The sequence below is a fragment of the Lolium perenne genome, chromosome 5, assembly GCF_019359855.2.
Source record: "Lolium perenne isolate Kyuss_39 chromosome 5, Kyuss_2.0, whole genome shotgun sequence".
NCBI lineage: Eukaryota > Viridiplantae > Streptophyta > Magnoliopsida > Poales > Poaceae > Lolium > Lolium perenne.
The window spans coordinates 250,079,271-250,091,735 of NC_067248.2; the positions used below are offsets into that span (position 1 = coordinate 250,079,271).

Consider the following 12,465-nt stretch of genomic DNA (forward strand, 5'->3'; position numbering starts at 1 on the left):
TGAACACGGACACGTTGGCTGCCTCCTTCTTCTTCTGGTTGCATTCTGGGCAATTGCCGATTGTAGGCAATCGGCTCATTCCTGAATCCCAGCAGTGTCTGAAGAAGGGGCAGTCCCAGTGCCTATCGTTGTCACTTTGCTCCCTTGCCTTTTCCTTGGCACGGCGCTCGTGCTCCTCCTCATCGCGATCATGCCGATGATGTCTTCTGGCTTCCCTAGCCAGACAATCTCTTTCATCATCATCGCTGGATCGTCGGCGTTGGTCATACTGACTCACATACTTGTTGAGGAGGTGATCAGAGAGGGGTCGCTGATATCTCATGTTCTTCACTTCTCCCTCTGTGACGTAGCGCTTGCCATCATGACGAAGCCGATCGCGTGGAGCGGCCTCCTCTGTGTCCTTGCTACGAGAGCAGCTGCCCTCGTCTCCATCCTTGCCAGCGTGGTGTCCAAGTCCTACCATGTTGATGCTGAACGAGGATCCTGGCTGGCAACCTTCAGGGTAAGTGCATTCCACCATGTTAACGGCGGGAAAGGGTTGGGTGTCGACCTTCATGGCGTACTGGTTGAAAATCAGACGTCCTTGTTCTATCGCCATTTGGATCTGCTGACGCCACACCCTGCAGTCGTTGGTGGCATGGGAGAGCGAGTTGTGCCATTTGCAGTATGGCTTTCCGTTCAGCTCTTGTACCGTGGGGAATTTGAGACCTTCGGGTATCTTCAACTGCTTCTCCTTGAGCAGGAGGTCGAAGATTTGCTCAGTTTTGGTCACGTCAAAATCAAAACCCCTAGGCGGACCTGGTGGCCTAACCCATTTGCAGGATACGGGGGTTGCCCCCCGAGTCCATTCAGCCATTGCTACTTCTTGATCTCCCGCAGAAACTTCGTCTTCCTCTACCTCGACCAGGACTACTGCACGCTTGAATTTGTCCTGGTACAAGTCCGGGTGGCGCTGTTCATATGCTGACAGTTTCTGAACCATGTGCGCCAGTGAGGGGTAGTCTGCTTGGGAGGCCATGTCCTTGAGCGGCGCTGCAAGGCCCGCCACTGCCAACTCGACTGCTTCTTTTTCAGTCACACGAACCGAATAACATCGGTTCCTAAGATTCCTGAAGCGCTGGATGTATTCTGTCACAGTTTCTCCACGCTTCTGACGTATTTGTGCTAGATCGGCAAGGCCAGACTCGGAAGCCTCTGAGTGGTACTGCGTATGGAACTGTTCTTCCAACTGCTTCCAAGTCCGGATCGAGTCTGGTGGCAACAAGGTGTACCACCCGAAAGCCGATCCCGTGAGGGACTGTGAGAAGAGCCTCACGCGTAGTGGATCCGACACTGAGGCCGTTCCTAGCTGTGCCAAATATCGGCTCACGTGCTCGATGGAGCTGGAACCATCTGATCCACTGAATTTGGAGAAATCAGGGAGCCGATATTTAGGTGGTAGCGGGATCAACTCGTACTCGTCGGGGTACGGCTTGGAATAGCCGATTGCCCTCCTTTTCGGCACCATGCCGAACTGGTCTCTCGATAGCACTGATCTGATCCGCTGTGCTGGCTGCAGGAGTTGAACTCTGAAGATTCGCCGGGGTGGCGTACTTAGCCAGCCATGCTTGCTTTTCCAGCTCTGAGCCAACTGCAGGAGCTGAGCTCTGGAGGTTCGTCGGGGTGGCGTATTTAGTTAGCCACGTCTGCTTCTCAAGATCTGTTGCTGACGTTCCTCCTACTTTCCCAGAAGTCCCTGATGTCGCGCCCTGGTTTGTGAGCGCCCAGTTACCGCAATCTGGCACATACGTGCACATGTACCCGTGAGGGATCTCCTTAGGCGCTTCATGCAAGAACTGGCAGTCACTAGGGTCACCACCGATCTTGTAGACGACGAATGCCGGTGAATTTGGCACTTCTGGTGCTGCCCACGCAAATGGCAGCGGTGGACGGGACTGGAGTGGCAACTCTCCTTGGTGTGTCCCGAGAGCCGGTCCTGACGGCGAGTACTGGTGCCTCATGATCTCCTGGATCACCCGAAGAGCGACACGCTCCAAAGTGTTCACTAGGTTCTCGGAGTGGCGGTGTAGCGAGTGAGCCACCAAGTAGTTGATCTCCTGCCGCAGGGACCTGGTGCGTTCTTCTGACGGGGCAGAGAGGTCTATCCCATCGAGTGCACCATCAGGCGTGAACCCCTTCCACCTGATGCCATGTGAACGGGTTCTGTGGAAAGAGCCGATGAGGTCGGCTTCGAGGATTGCTTTGACCTCGTCATACTTCTTCTTGAGCTCGTCGGTCAAATCCTCGTACGTGACTGGCGTGCCGTCCGCCATCTCAGATGTAGATGGCGATGTGGTTGATGTAGACGATTGTCCCACCGGGCGTGCCAGAATGTGTTGCGGTCAAAACCCACCGGCGGGCAGCGACGGGCAACACAGTAGAGCCGGGAACAACTTAGGGCCGCGGCTGGCCCTGGTCCCTCCGAGCGACGGCCCGCAAAGCCTCTGGTACACACGTCCGATGCTGATGCAAGGGCGTGCCACCTGACCTATACCTGGTCAGGAAGGTGATGGAGATGCCGCGCTTAGTTTCCTGCATGGCATACACGTAAACATTAAATACGAGCCTCGATCGGCTCTCAGGTTGTCCTGTGAATCGGCTCAAAGAGCCGATCCAACCATGATTCGTACGAGGTGCACGAATATATGGTGGTCCTGCTTGATCAAGATAAAGCTAATGCGATCTACGATGATCTGGGGTTTTCACCGCATAATCGGATCATCCTACTCACGATTGGGCCTCGCGGCCACGCACGATGATCGTAAGCCGATCCTAGATAGGGCCTAAAAACCAACACGAGGTTGATCCCCGGAACATCCTGTCTAGGACTAGCAAACGACACCCTACGTGCCGCTGGATCCTCCAACCCTTTGTAAGGCCTAACTATTGCAGATATTAAACTAATCCTTGTAGAACAAGGAGCAACCGTAACGGATCGGATCTACTAAATAAAGATCAAGCGGGGTGCCGCCCCCACACCTAAGATAGGTGTGAGGGCGGCTAGATATGCAAGGGTCGCACTACGATAGCATGTTATACGAAGAACTATGCTAACCCTAACACATCTATGATAACTACGCTGCTCGCCATCAAAAAGGCTTCAGTACGAGCAACGCTTGAACAACATAAGCTTGTGCTGCCTAGATCGCTAGATGCGATCTAGGCAGCATGATGCTTACCGGTAGAAACCCTCAAGACGAAGGAGTTGGCGATGCGCCAGGATTGATTTGTTGGTTGAACGTTGGTTGTTGTCTATTTCATAAACCCTAGATACATATTTATATTCCGTAGACTTTCTAACGTGGGAATAATCCCAACCATGCACGAGACAAACTCTAACTAACCGACACGTATCCTAATATATTACAGATACACGGGCAAACTAGCCCAAACTTTGTATAACAGGCCGATTCACGTATCTTCTCTATATATATATTCTTCAAGTCCATCTTGATCGTGGCCCACCTCTGACTCGGTCAAATCCTGGTGATAACAGGAGTAAAAAAGATTATTTTTATATAAACTAGCTTCCCCAAGCTTGGATTTTTCCATAGCATTAAAAATAATGGTGTCCAAAAAAATTATACTAATAACATTACTACCACTATTATGCAGACAAACTTCCATAGGTTTTTTAATTTTCTCTTCAAAAGCATCATGTCCTAATTCAATATAAATTTCATAAAGATCTCTAATTTTTTTGTTATTTTACATTAAGCCTAACTAGTGAAATAAAAACAAGAAACAAAAAAGATATAATTGCAGAATCTAAAGGAAATAGCTTCGAGCACTCACACACCGGCAACAGTGCTAGGAAATAGCTTAGTAGTCGGAGGATGTGAATACCTTTTACCTTACCTCCCCGGCAACGGCGCCAGAAAATAGCTTGATGTCTACGCACGCTTCTATTCATGTAGACAGTGTTGGGCCTCCAAGAGCAGAGGTTTGTAGAACAGCAGCAAGTTTCCCTTAAGTGAATCACCCAAGGTTTATCGAACTCAGGGAGGTAGAGGTCAAAGATACCCCTCTCAAGCAACCCTGCAATTAAGATACAAGAAGTCTCTTGTGTCCCCAACACACCTAATACACTTGTCAGATGTATAGGTGCACTAGTTCGGCGAAGAGATAGAGAAATACAAGTAATATGGATGATTATAAGTAGTAGTTGCAATCTGAAATAAAAATGGCAGCAAGCGAACATGTAGCAGAACTTGTTGGAAACGGTGTTTCAATGCTTAGAGAAGGCCTAGGGATCATACTTTCACTAGTGGACACTCTCAACAATGATCACATAATTGAATAAATAAATGCTACTCTCAAACACTCTCTTGTTGGATAACAAACACCATTCATTGTGTAGGGCTGCAAAAGCACACCTCAAGCCGGAGTAAACAAGCTCCACAACGTCATAAAGGAATCACACACGATGCGCACACTGTCACCATCACACCGTGGAGAGTGACTCCGGAGTTCATATTAAAGTAACCTCTAGAGTGCATAATAGACAAGAGTAACATCTACATATTCAACTAGATTACAAAGCTCATGATCACATAAAGATCACACCATGGGAGAGAGAGATGAACCACATAGCTACCGGTAGAGCCCTCAGCCTCGGGGGAGAACTACTCCCTCCTCATCATGGGAGACAACAACGACGATGAAGATGGCGATGGAGTCGATGGAGATGGCTCCGGGGGCAATTCCCCGTCCCGGCAGGGTGTTGAAACAGAGACTTCTGTCCCCCGAATTAGGGTTTTTGGTGGCGGCGGAGCTACCGAACTCTTCTGGTATTTTTTCTCTCCGTGCTAGGGTTTTCGCGGACAAAGGAATAAATAGGCGAAGGGGCAGAGTCGGGGGAGCCAGGGGGCTCCCTCCTCACATGGCGGCGCGGCAGTGGGGCCCCCCGCACCGCCCTATGGTGTGGGCCCCCTGCTGGCCTTCCTCGACTCTTCTTCGGTCTTCTGGAACCCTCCGTGGAAAATAGAGCCGTGGGATTTTGTTTCGTCCAATTCCGAGAATATTTGTAAACTAACTTTTCTGAAATCAAAATCAGCAGAAAACAGGAACTGGCACTGTCGCATCTTGTTAATAGGTTAGTCCCAGAAAATGCATAAAAACATTATAAAGTGTGAATGAAACATGTAGGTATTGTCATAAAACTAGCATGGAACATAAGAAATTATAGATACGTTGGAGACGTATCAATCCTTCACATAGAAAACCTGGGCCACATGCTTGGCTAGGACGAATCGTTCGTCTCTATACCCAAGATTGTTGAGATCCACTGTTGTCATTCCATACAACTTGTCTACCTGAACCCCGCCTCCTGTTTTCTTGACCCAATTGCACCTAAACAAAGGGACCTTAAAAGAAGGTCCATACTCAAGTTCCCATATCTCCTCTATGTAACCATAATATGTGTCATTTGGGCCTTTGTTGTTTATTGCATCAAAGTGGACATCACTGTTTTGGTTGGTGCTCCTTTTATCTTGGGTGATCGTGTAAAATGTATTCCCATTTATCTCGTACCCTTGGAAAGTCAATACAGCCGAAGATGGTGTCTGGGCCAACAAGTACAGCTGATCTTCAATAGTGTTGTTATTCATGAGATGTTTTTGCAACCAACCGCCGAAAGTCGACATGTGTTCACGTCTAATCCGATCGTCCGACTGCCCCGGGTTCTGGGAGCGTACAAAATTCTTGTGTACATTGATATACAAAGCCACCAAGGTGGAACTTTGTAGAACTGTGTAGTGTGCTTGAGTGAAAGAAATCCTGTCCCTACATATCATTGATTTCCTTCCTAGCGTGCCTTTTCCACTTAGTCTCCCCTCATGCCGCGATTCAGGAACACCAATCGGCTTAAGGTCAGGAATAAAGTCAACACATATCTCAATGACCTCCTCTATTCCATAGCCCTTGGAGATGCTTCCTTCTGGCCTAGCACGGTTATGAACATATTTCTTTAAGACTCCCATGAACCTCTCGAAGGGGAACATATTGTGTAGAAACACAGGACCAAGAATGGAAATCTCATCGACCAGGTGAACGAGGAGATGCGTCATAATATTGAATAAGGATGGTGGGAACACCAGCTCAAAACTAACAAGACATTGGACCACATCATTCTGCAAACTTTGTAGACTTTCTGGATTTATTACCTTCTGAGAAATTGCATTGAGGAATGCACATAGCTTCACAATGGGCAGTCGAACATTTTTCGGCAGAAGCCCCCTCAATGCAATCGGAAGCAACTGCGTCATTATCACGTGGCAGTCATGAGACTTCAGGTTCTGAAATTTTTTATCTGCCACATTTATTATTCCCTTTATATTGGAGGAGAAGCCAGACGAGACCTTGATACTGCTCAGACATTCAAATAAGATTTTCTTCTCTGCTTTTGTAAGAGCGTAGCTGGAGTAATGAAGTCCTTATCTGTCTCATGCAGTGTTCTGGGTCTTTCATACGTTGTTGGTCCTCCCGTGCTTCTGGTGAATACTTTATGCAGGACAACTTGAGATTTCTTCATGTGAACGGATAACCTTTAGAGGGTAGGGAGGTCTTCCTTCTTACTTTACTAGTAGTAGGCATGTCGAAGTGCTTGTCGTATTCCTCCTCTATCTTTGGATCACTGTTCTTGTCCAAGTCTTCCTCTTTGGTGTCTCCTTGCATTCCTATGATGCTCCTCCCGTCCCCCTCATGACAACACGGCTAGGCCTCGATGGGTAGGTGATCAAGAAGCATTGGTCAACTTGTCTACCGAGTTACCATGGCTCATTTTTCGCGGATGCGATCTTCGATTTGGCATCGGTTATAACCATGGTGGTAAAATACCGGCCTTCTTTTCGACCTTCTTGGGCCATCTCACACGGAACATCGACATCGTCTCTTCACAGTAATTGAGCTCCCATATCTACTCGATCCTTCCGAAAAATCTTTCCTTGACATTAGTCTCGTCATCGGCGTATGATAGCATAGTTACTCATGAGTCTTGATTTTCTCTATTCATGTTTCCTCGGTGTAGAATCTGTAACCGTTGATGTTGTACCCCTGATAGGTCCTTACGCTCTGTCCGGGGGGCCCTGTGATAAGGTGTATATGAGGTTTTCATCTTCCTAGAAGGCCTTTTTCTCTGTGCTTGAAGCAATTGACTTTTCTTGAACCAACGCGTGAAATTGGAGTTGTGCTCTTTGGTTACGTCTCCCATCTTCCTCGGTCGGCCCATATCGATTTAATTCTGCTCGATTATGCTTTTGTGCTCTTCCACCAAAGGATCGAACAATTTTAAGTGTTGTAACGCGACCCGGTGAGCCCTTTCAAAGTCGTCGCATCGATTATTCATGCCGACATGGACTAAGCGGTAGGCCTCGCGGTGACGGACTCCAGCGAGCCTGCCGAGGTGCGTCGTGGTGGGCAGACCAACATCCTGGTCATCCTCGGTGCTTAGGTAATTCTGGCAGAAGGAGATGCACTCGTAGTTTAGAAACCCCTTGGCCATGCTTGCGTCTTTACGGGCCATGTTGCGAACGTATCCTTTCATGACATCGTTCTGCCTTTCAAACGACATCATGTTGTGGTGGAACGTCGGGCCAAGGTTCCTGATGTCATCAACGACATGGAGAAGGAGATGGACACATATATCATAGAATGCGGGCGGGAAGTAAATCTCGAGCTCGTATAGTATCACCACAATCTCATCCTGTAGCATCTTGAGCTGCCTCACACCGATCGACTTCCTGGTGATAACTTCAAAAAAGTTGCAAAGGCCAAACTGTGTATCAAGGACGTGCTCGTCCATTATCCCTCGGATCGCAACGGGAAGTATCTGCATCATGAGCATGTGACAATCGTGAGACTTCATCCCGGTGAACCTCTCTTCTTCGCTACGTCCAGATATCTGCTTATATTCCCTGAGTAACCGTGAGGAAATTTCACTCCTAATAGTCACCTGAAAAACTGCTCGAGCTCCTCCAGACTCGTTGTGAAGCAGGCAGCGGGAAGCACCACCGCGTTCTTCTTAGCCTTTTGCGGATACATTGAGTCCCTTCCGTCTGATCATCATCATCATCGTCATCACTATCGTGGGCTTGAAGATCTTTCCTGATGCCAAGATGTTTCAGATCGTATCTTGCTTTCGTCCCATCCTTGGACTTTTGCGAATTGCAAAGAATGCCAAGCAGACTCTCGGTAACGTTCTTCGTAATGTGCATGACATCAAGGCTATGGGGCGTGTGGAGGACATTCCAGTACTCCAAGTCATGGAAAATAGACCTCACTTTCCATACACCGAGCAGCGGCTCTGGCTTGGGTCAGTTTTTTCCCGGCGCTGGGCACTCCTTCCAATTCTTCAGAAGCTCGTCGATTTCTTCGCTGCTCCTCGGGCGCGGGGCTCCATCGGGCTCATCTTTACCATTGAACATATCACCACGTTTTCTCCACGGGTGATCCAAGCGAAGCCACCTTCGAGCACCTGGGTACACGGTTTTCAAAGACCCAGGATCCCTTGGTAGCTGGAGATGCGTGGTCTCGTCGATGCACTTCATGTAGCTGCAGAATCCGTGGCCGACCTGGGCAGATACATATGCGTAACCAGGATAGTCCATGACCGTCATGAGCAACGCGACTCTCATATCAAAATAATCTCTAGTGTAGGCGTCCCACGTACGGGGTGGCGTCTTCCACAACGTGTCTAACTCCTCTTCCAGCAGCCCGAGATACAAATGCACGTCGACACCTGGTTGTTTCGGCCCCTGAATAAGAACACTCAGGTGTATGTACCTTTGCTTGACGCACAACCACGAGGGTAGGTTGAAAGGCCATACAAACACAGGCCAGGTGCTATGTGTGCTACTTTGGTTGCCGAATGAATTGAGTTCATCGGTGCTCATACCCAGCCTAACGTTCCTTGTGTCGTCCCCGAAACTGGGGAAAGCGGTGACCAATGCTTCCCACTTTTTCCAAGTGCCACAAATTGAGTGTTGGGGCACTTCTCAAAGTGCCCCTAATTGGCATTTGGGGCACTTCACCAAGTGTCCCTAATTGGATTTTGGGGCACTTTGAGAAGTGCCCTTAATTAGCTTTTGGGGCACTTGATAAGTGCCCCAAATTGAATTTTGGGGCATTTTAAGAAGTGCCCCTAGATAGTGCCCCAAATATCTTTAGAGACGTAAGTAAAGGTGTGGCACTTGAAAAAGTGCCCCAATAGCTTATTTGAGGCACTTTGTTTCAAATTTGAGGCACTTTGAAATGCCTCAAATCTTGTACCGTGATGTAGTGATAGTTATACCTCAACCGTGTGCCCAAAGTGAGCTGGACCCTAGTTCCATTTTAAGCATATATACACTAGTCTACTTTCACTGTCGGTGTACATATATACCACTGTTTTTCATGTGCGCCAGGATATTGTGGAATTAATAGAAGTGATACTCCGTTTGGACTTTGAACCCTACATGGGGCTCCATGCACTTTTTCCGAGCAAGATGGATTACAAATCATCCTTTAATCTAGCGTACCAATGAAGAGTGATGCCCTGTATTCTTATTTTTCTGCAAGCTCAAAATAAGTTTGCTAAATTATGTAAGGTCTCACAAGCTCAGTTATATGTGTAGAGATTCATCAATAATTCTATGCCCCGTGTCAAAGTCAGATCCATCTTGCAAGAAAACTTATGATCCTCTATTGCATTTTTGTATATCTCTTCTTTTTGAATATTCATGACTTAAATCAATTAAGAGTGAGATGACATGTCAAAGTAAGCAAATAACATTAGAGCAAATAATTTTTAACTCCCACTTATTGAGTAATGGTTTTCCAATACCTTCTTCAGTTTATTCTCTTTCAAGACCTCGCAGTTATTAGTAATGAGATCATGCCAAAAGATCTAAATCTAGCTTAGAAGAACTAAGAATACTCTTTTGGGGAGCATTTAAATTTTTTATGCAAAGATGCTCATAGAGGTATTTTACCCATCATAACATTGCTATTACAGACGTTTAATCAACTCTTAGTCAAAATCTGAAATTTCTCTCGTGGTAGATCGTTCAAAGGCCAACGGAGGTATCCATGATATGGTAGTGAGGTAAGACACGCATAAATCAAAATCTCATTTTACTTAGGTGTTTATAGCAACCTCAGTTCCCGCAAAACAAGGTTCAATCAAACAACTCGCTTCGAAAGGTACCATTAAGTCGATGATCAATTCACTTTGTCCGCCGTTTTTTGTTGTCTCCCTTAGTAGGCGGTATTGCTCCAGATTTCTGACGTTCTTTACTGAGCAATAGACGCTTCGCTGCCATATCTAATGGACCTTGCTGTCCTGAATGCAGCAGGCTCCACGTAAACACGCTAAAGTGACTGCAGTTAGGCACCCATGTTCCATCCCTGCATGTCCTGGTTCTCGGGTTGTAGATCCGTAGTACAACTGCCTCCTTGTCGAGGTAACCTAACCCGGCCACCCGCATCAACATCACGATCCTCCCGTCACGGAGCATTGCCAATGGCTTCTCGAAAGACTCTTTGCACATCATCTGCCGGAGGTTTTGGTTGCACGACATGTTAACAGTGTAGCGCTTGCACCATTGAGACCGATCCAAGTCCAGGAGAAACCACAGCTCAATGGAGGTGTGACTATTGGCGTGGCTGGCGACAAGGCAACCGTCGAGCTCGGCCAAGCTGATATCGCGCCGGTTAATCGGGCCTTGGAGGGAAGACGCCTCCGGTCGCCACGCCTCGCTACTGAAGTCAAACATTGCAATCTGGTGCGCGGACATAACCCGGGTGTACCAGGACAAAAAGTAGGCGACATCATTGATGACAGTGAATCTTTTGCTATGCAGCTGCAGCATGACCGCCAACGGAGGGCTCCCTGTATCCCTCCAGCCGCCGTTGCCGACGCCGAGAGTCAAAATCTTGCAGGCTTGCCGCTTATTGTAAAAGTATGAGGTGGATATGACGAGCACCTTGTTCTCTCCCGTGGAGGCCGCCCGTCCGACTATGCCCCACGCCGACCTGGAGCCCTGGGGTGGGTCGTGGCTGGGCAAGATGGAGAGAGCCCCACTGATGAGGTCGAGAAGGCGGAGCCGTTGGTTCGGACCGACGAGGCAGACCACGCTGTCATAACTCATGGCGCGCGCATCACCATACCGAGGCGGCAAGAAGGCTTTGTCGGCAGCAAGGTTCACATGCTTGACTGCGTCGCCGGACTCCATGTCCAGGACGTGAACCTCGTTGCATGACGAGTCCTTTACACCGACGGCTAGGAGCGGGCCAGGGTTGTGGGCAGCAGCGATGAACTCCGGGTGGCCGAGGAGGGATCGCCATGATCTGCAGACTGCACGGAAACGGCAGATCGCCTGGGCGGGGAGGCGCAGCAGGATTTCGTATAGCAGGTCCAAGGGCAGGTCGCCGTCGTTGGACGTGGCTACAACGGGAGGTGTGATGGCTCGCCGGTTTGGTGGACGGAGCGGCATCACCGCAGTAGCCATGGATTACTGGGACGATCCACGCGCGCGAGGGAGCAAACTGAAGGATCGGAAGTGATCAGACTCGTTATCTATCTGGAGTTGTGGATCTCGGTCCTCAAAGGTAGCTAGGGAAACAAGAAAAGGTACTCCGTAGACCGTAATCTAATCTAATACAGTACAAGTTCAGGTACGTGTCTTCTCCTTCTACCAAATTCATATAATCTAGGTTGATTTTTTTTGCACATGCATGTTGCCCTATAACATATCGCGATATATATGTAAGTTGTAGGTGGATCCCGATCCGAACCAAAGTAGGGATTACAAGTTAGAAGATGTACTTCGTGGTTGTAACTGGCAATGATCTTATTTGATGTATTGTTTTGAGAGCGGGGACTATCTTCAGGGTAAAAAATCTAAGATCTTTGGTCGGGCGACGACGGTGCTGGTGCACTGTTTTCTTCTTGGAGGAATCACTTTTGGAGAGTCTGTATCTTTGGTGTTGTCTTGGTGGTGGATGTATTGTTGTTGCTAGGTCTAGAATACTGTATCGGGACTTTTGTTTCTTAATTTTTTTTTCTCTTTTTTGTTGTTGTGTGCATCCGTACTGTTATTAGTGTGTTGCGTTGTTGCAGTGGCTGGGTGTAATTGTTATCTTTTGATATTAATATATCTCTTAATATATTCACTTTATTGAAAAAAAAGACGTACTTCGTGATGTTGCGCCACCAAGGGCTGCGGGTGAACGCCATGATGCGGATCCGCGCCGCGAAACCGTGACATCGAGGGCTGCGGGTGAGCGGCGTGATGCGCAGCCGTGTCATCGGGCGCTGCGGGTGAGCACCACGACACACAGCCAACCGACGAGGGCTGCGGGCGAGCGTCGCAGCACGCAGCCACGCAGGGAGCTGCACGCTACATACACTGTGCGCACGGTCGCCCCTGGGCCGTGCGCGCCTGCCAT

General features: G+C 48.4%; 1 protein-coding gene across 1 annotated transcript; it reads right to left on the reverse strand.

Moving 5' to 3' along the window:
- Window positions 1-10,241: 10,241 nt before the first annotated feature.
- LOC139831804 (F-box protein At3g07870-like) lies at window positions 10,242-11,525 on the reverse strand. The gene has a single exon (XM_071821139.1). It carries the CDS (start codon window positions 11,523-11,525, stop codon window positions 10,242-10,244), a length of 1,284 nt encoding a protein of 427 aa, XP_071677240.1.
- Window positions 11,526-12,465: the final 940 nt, after the last annotated feature.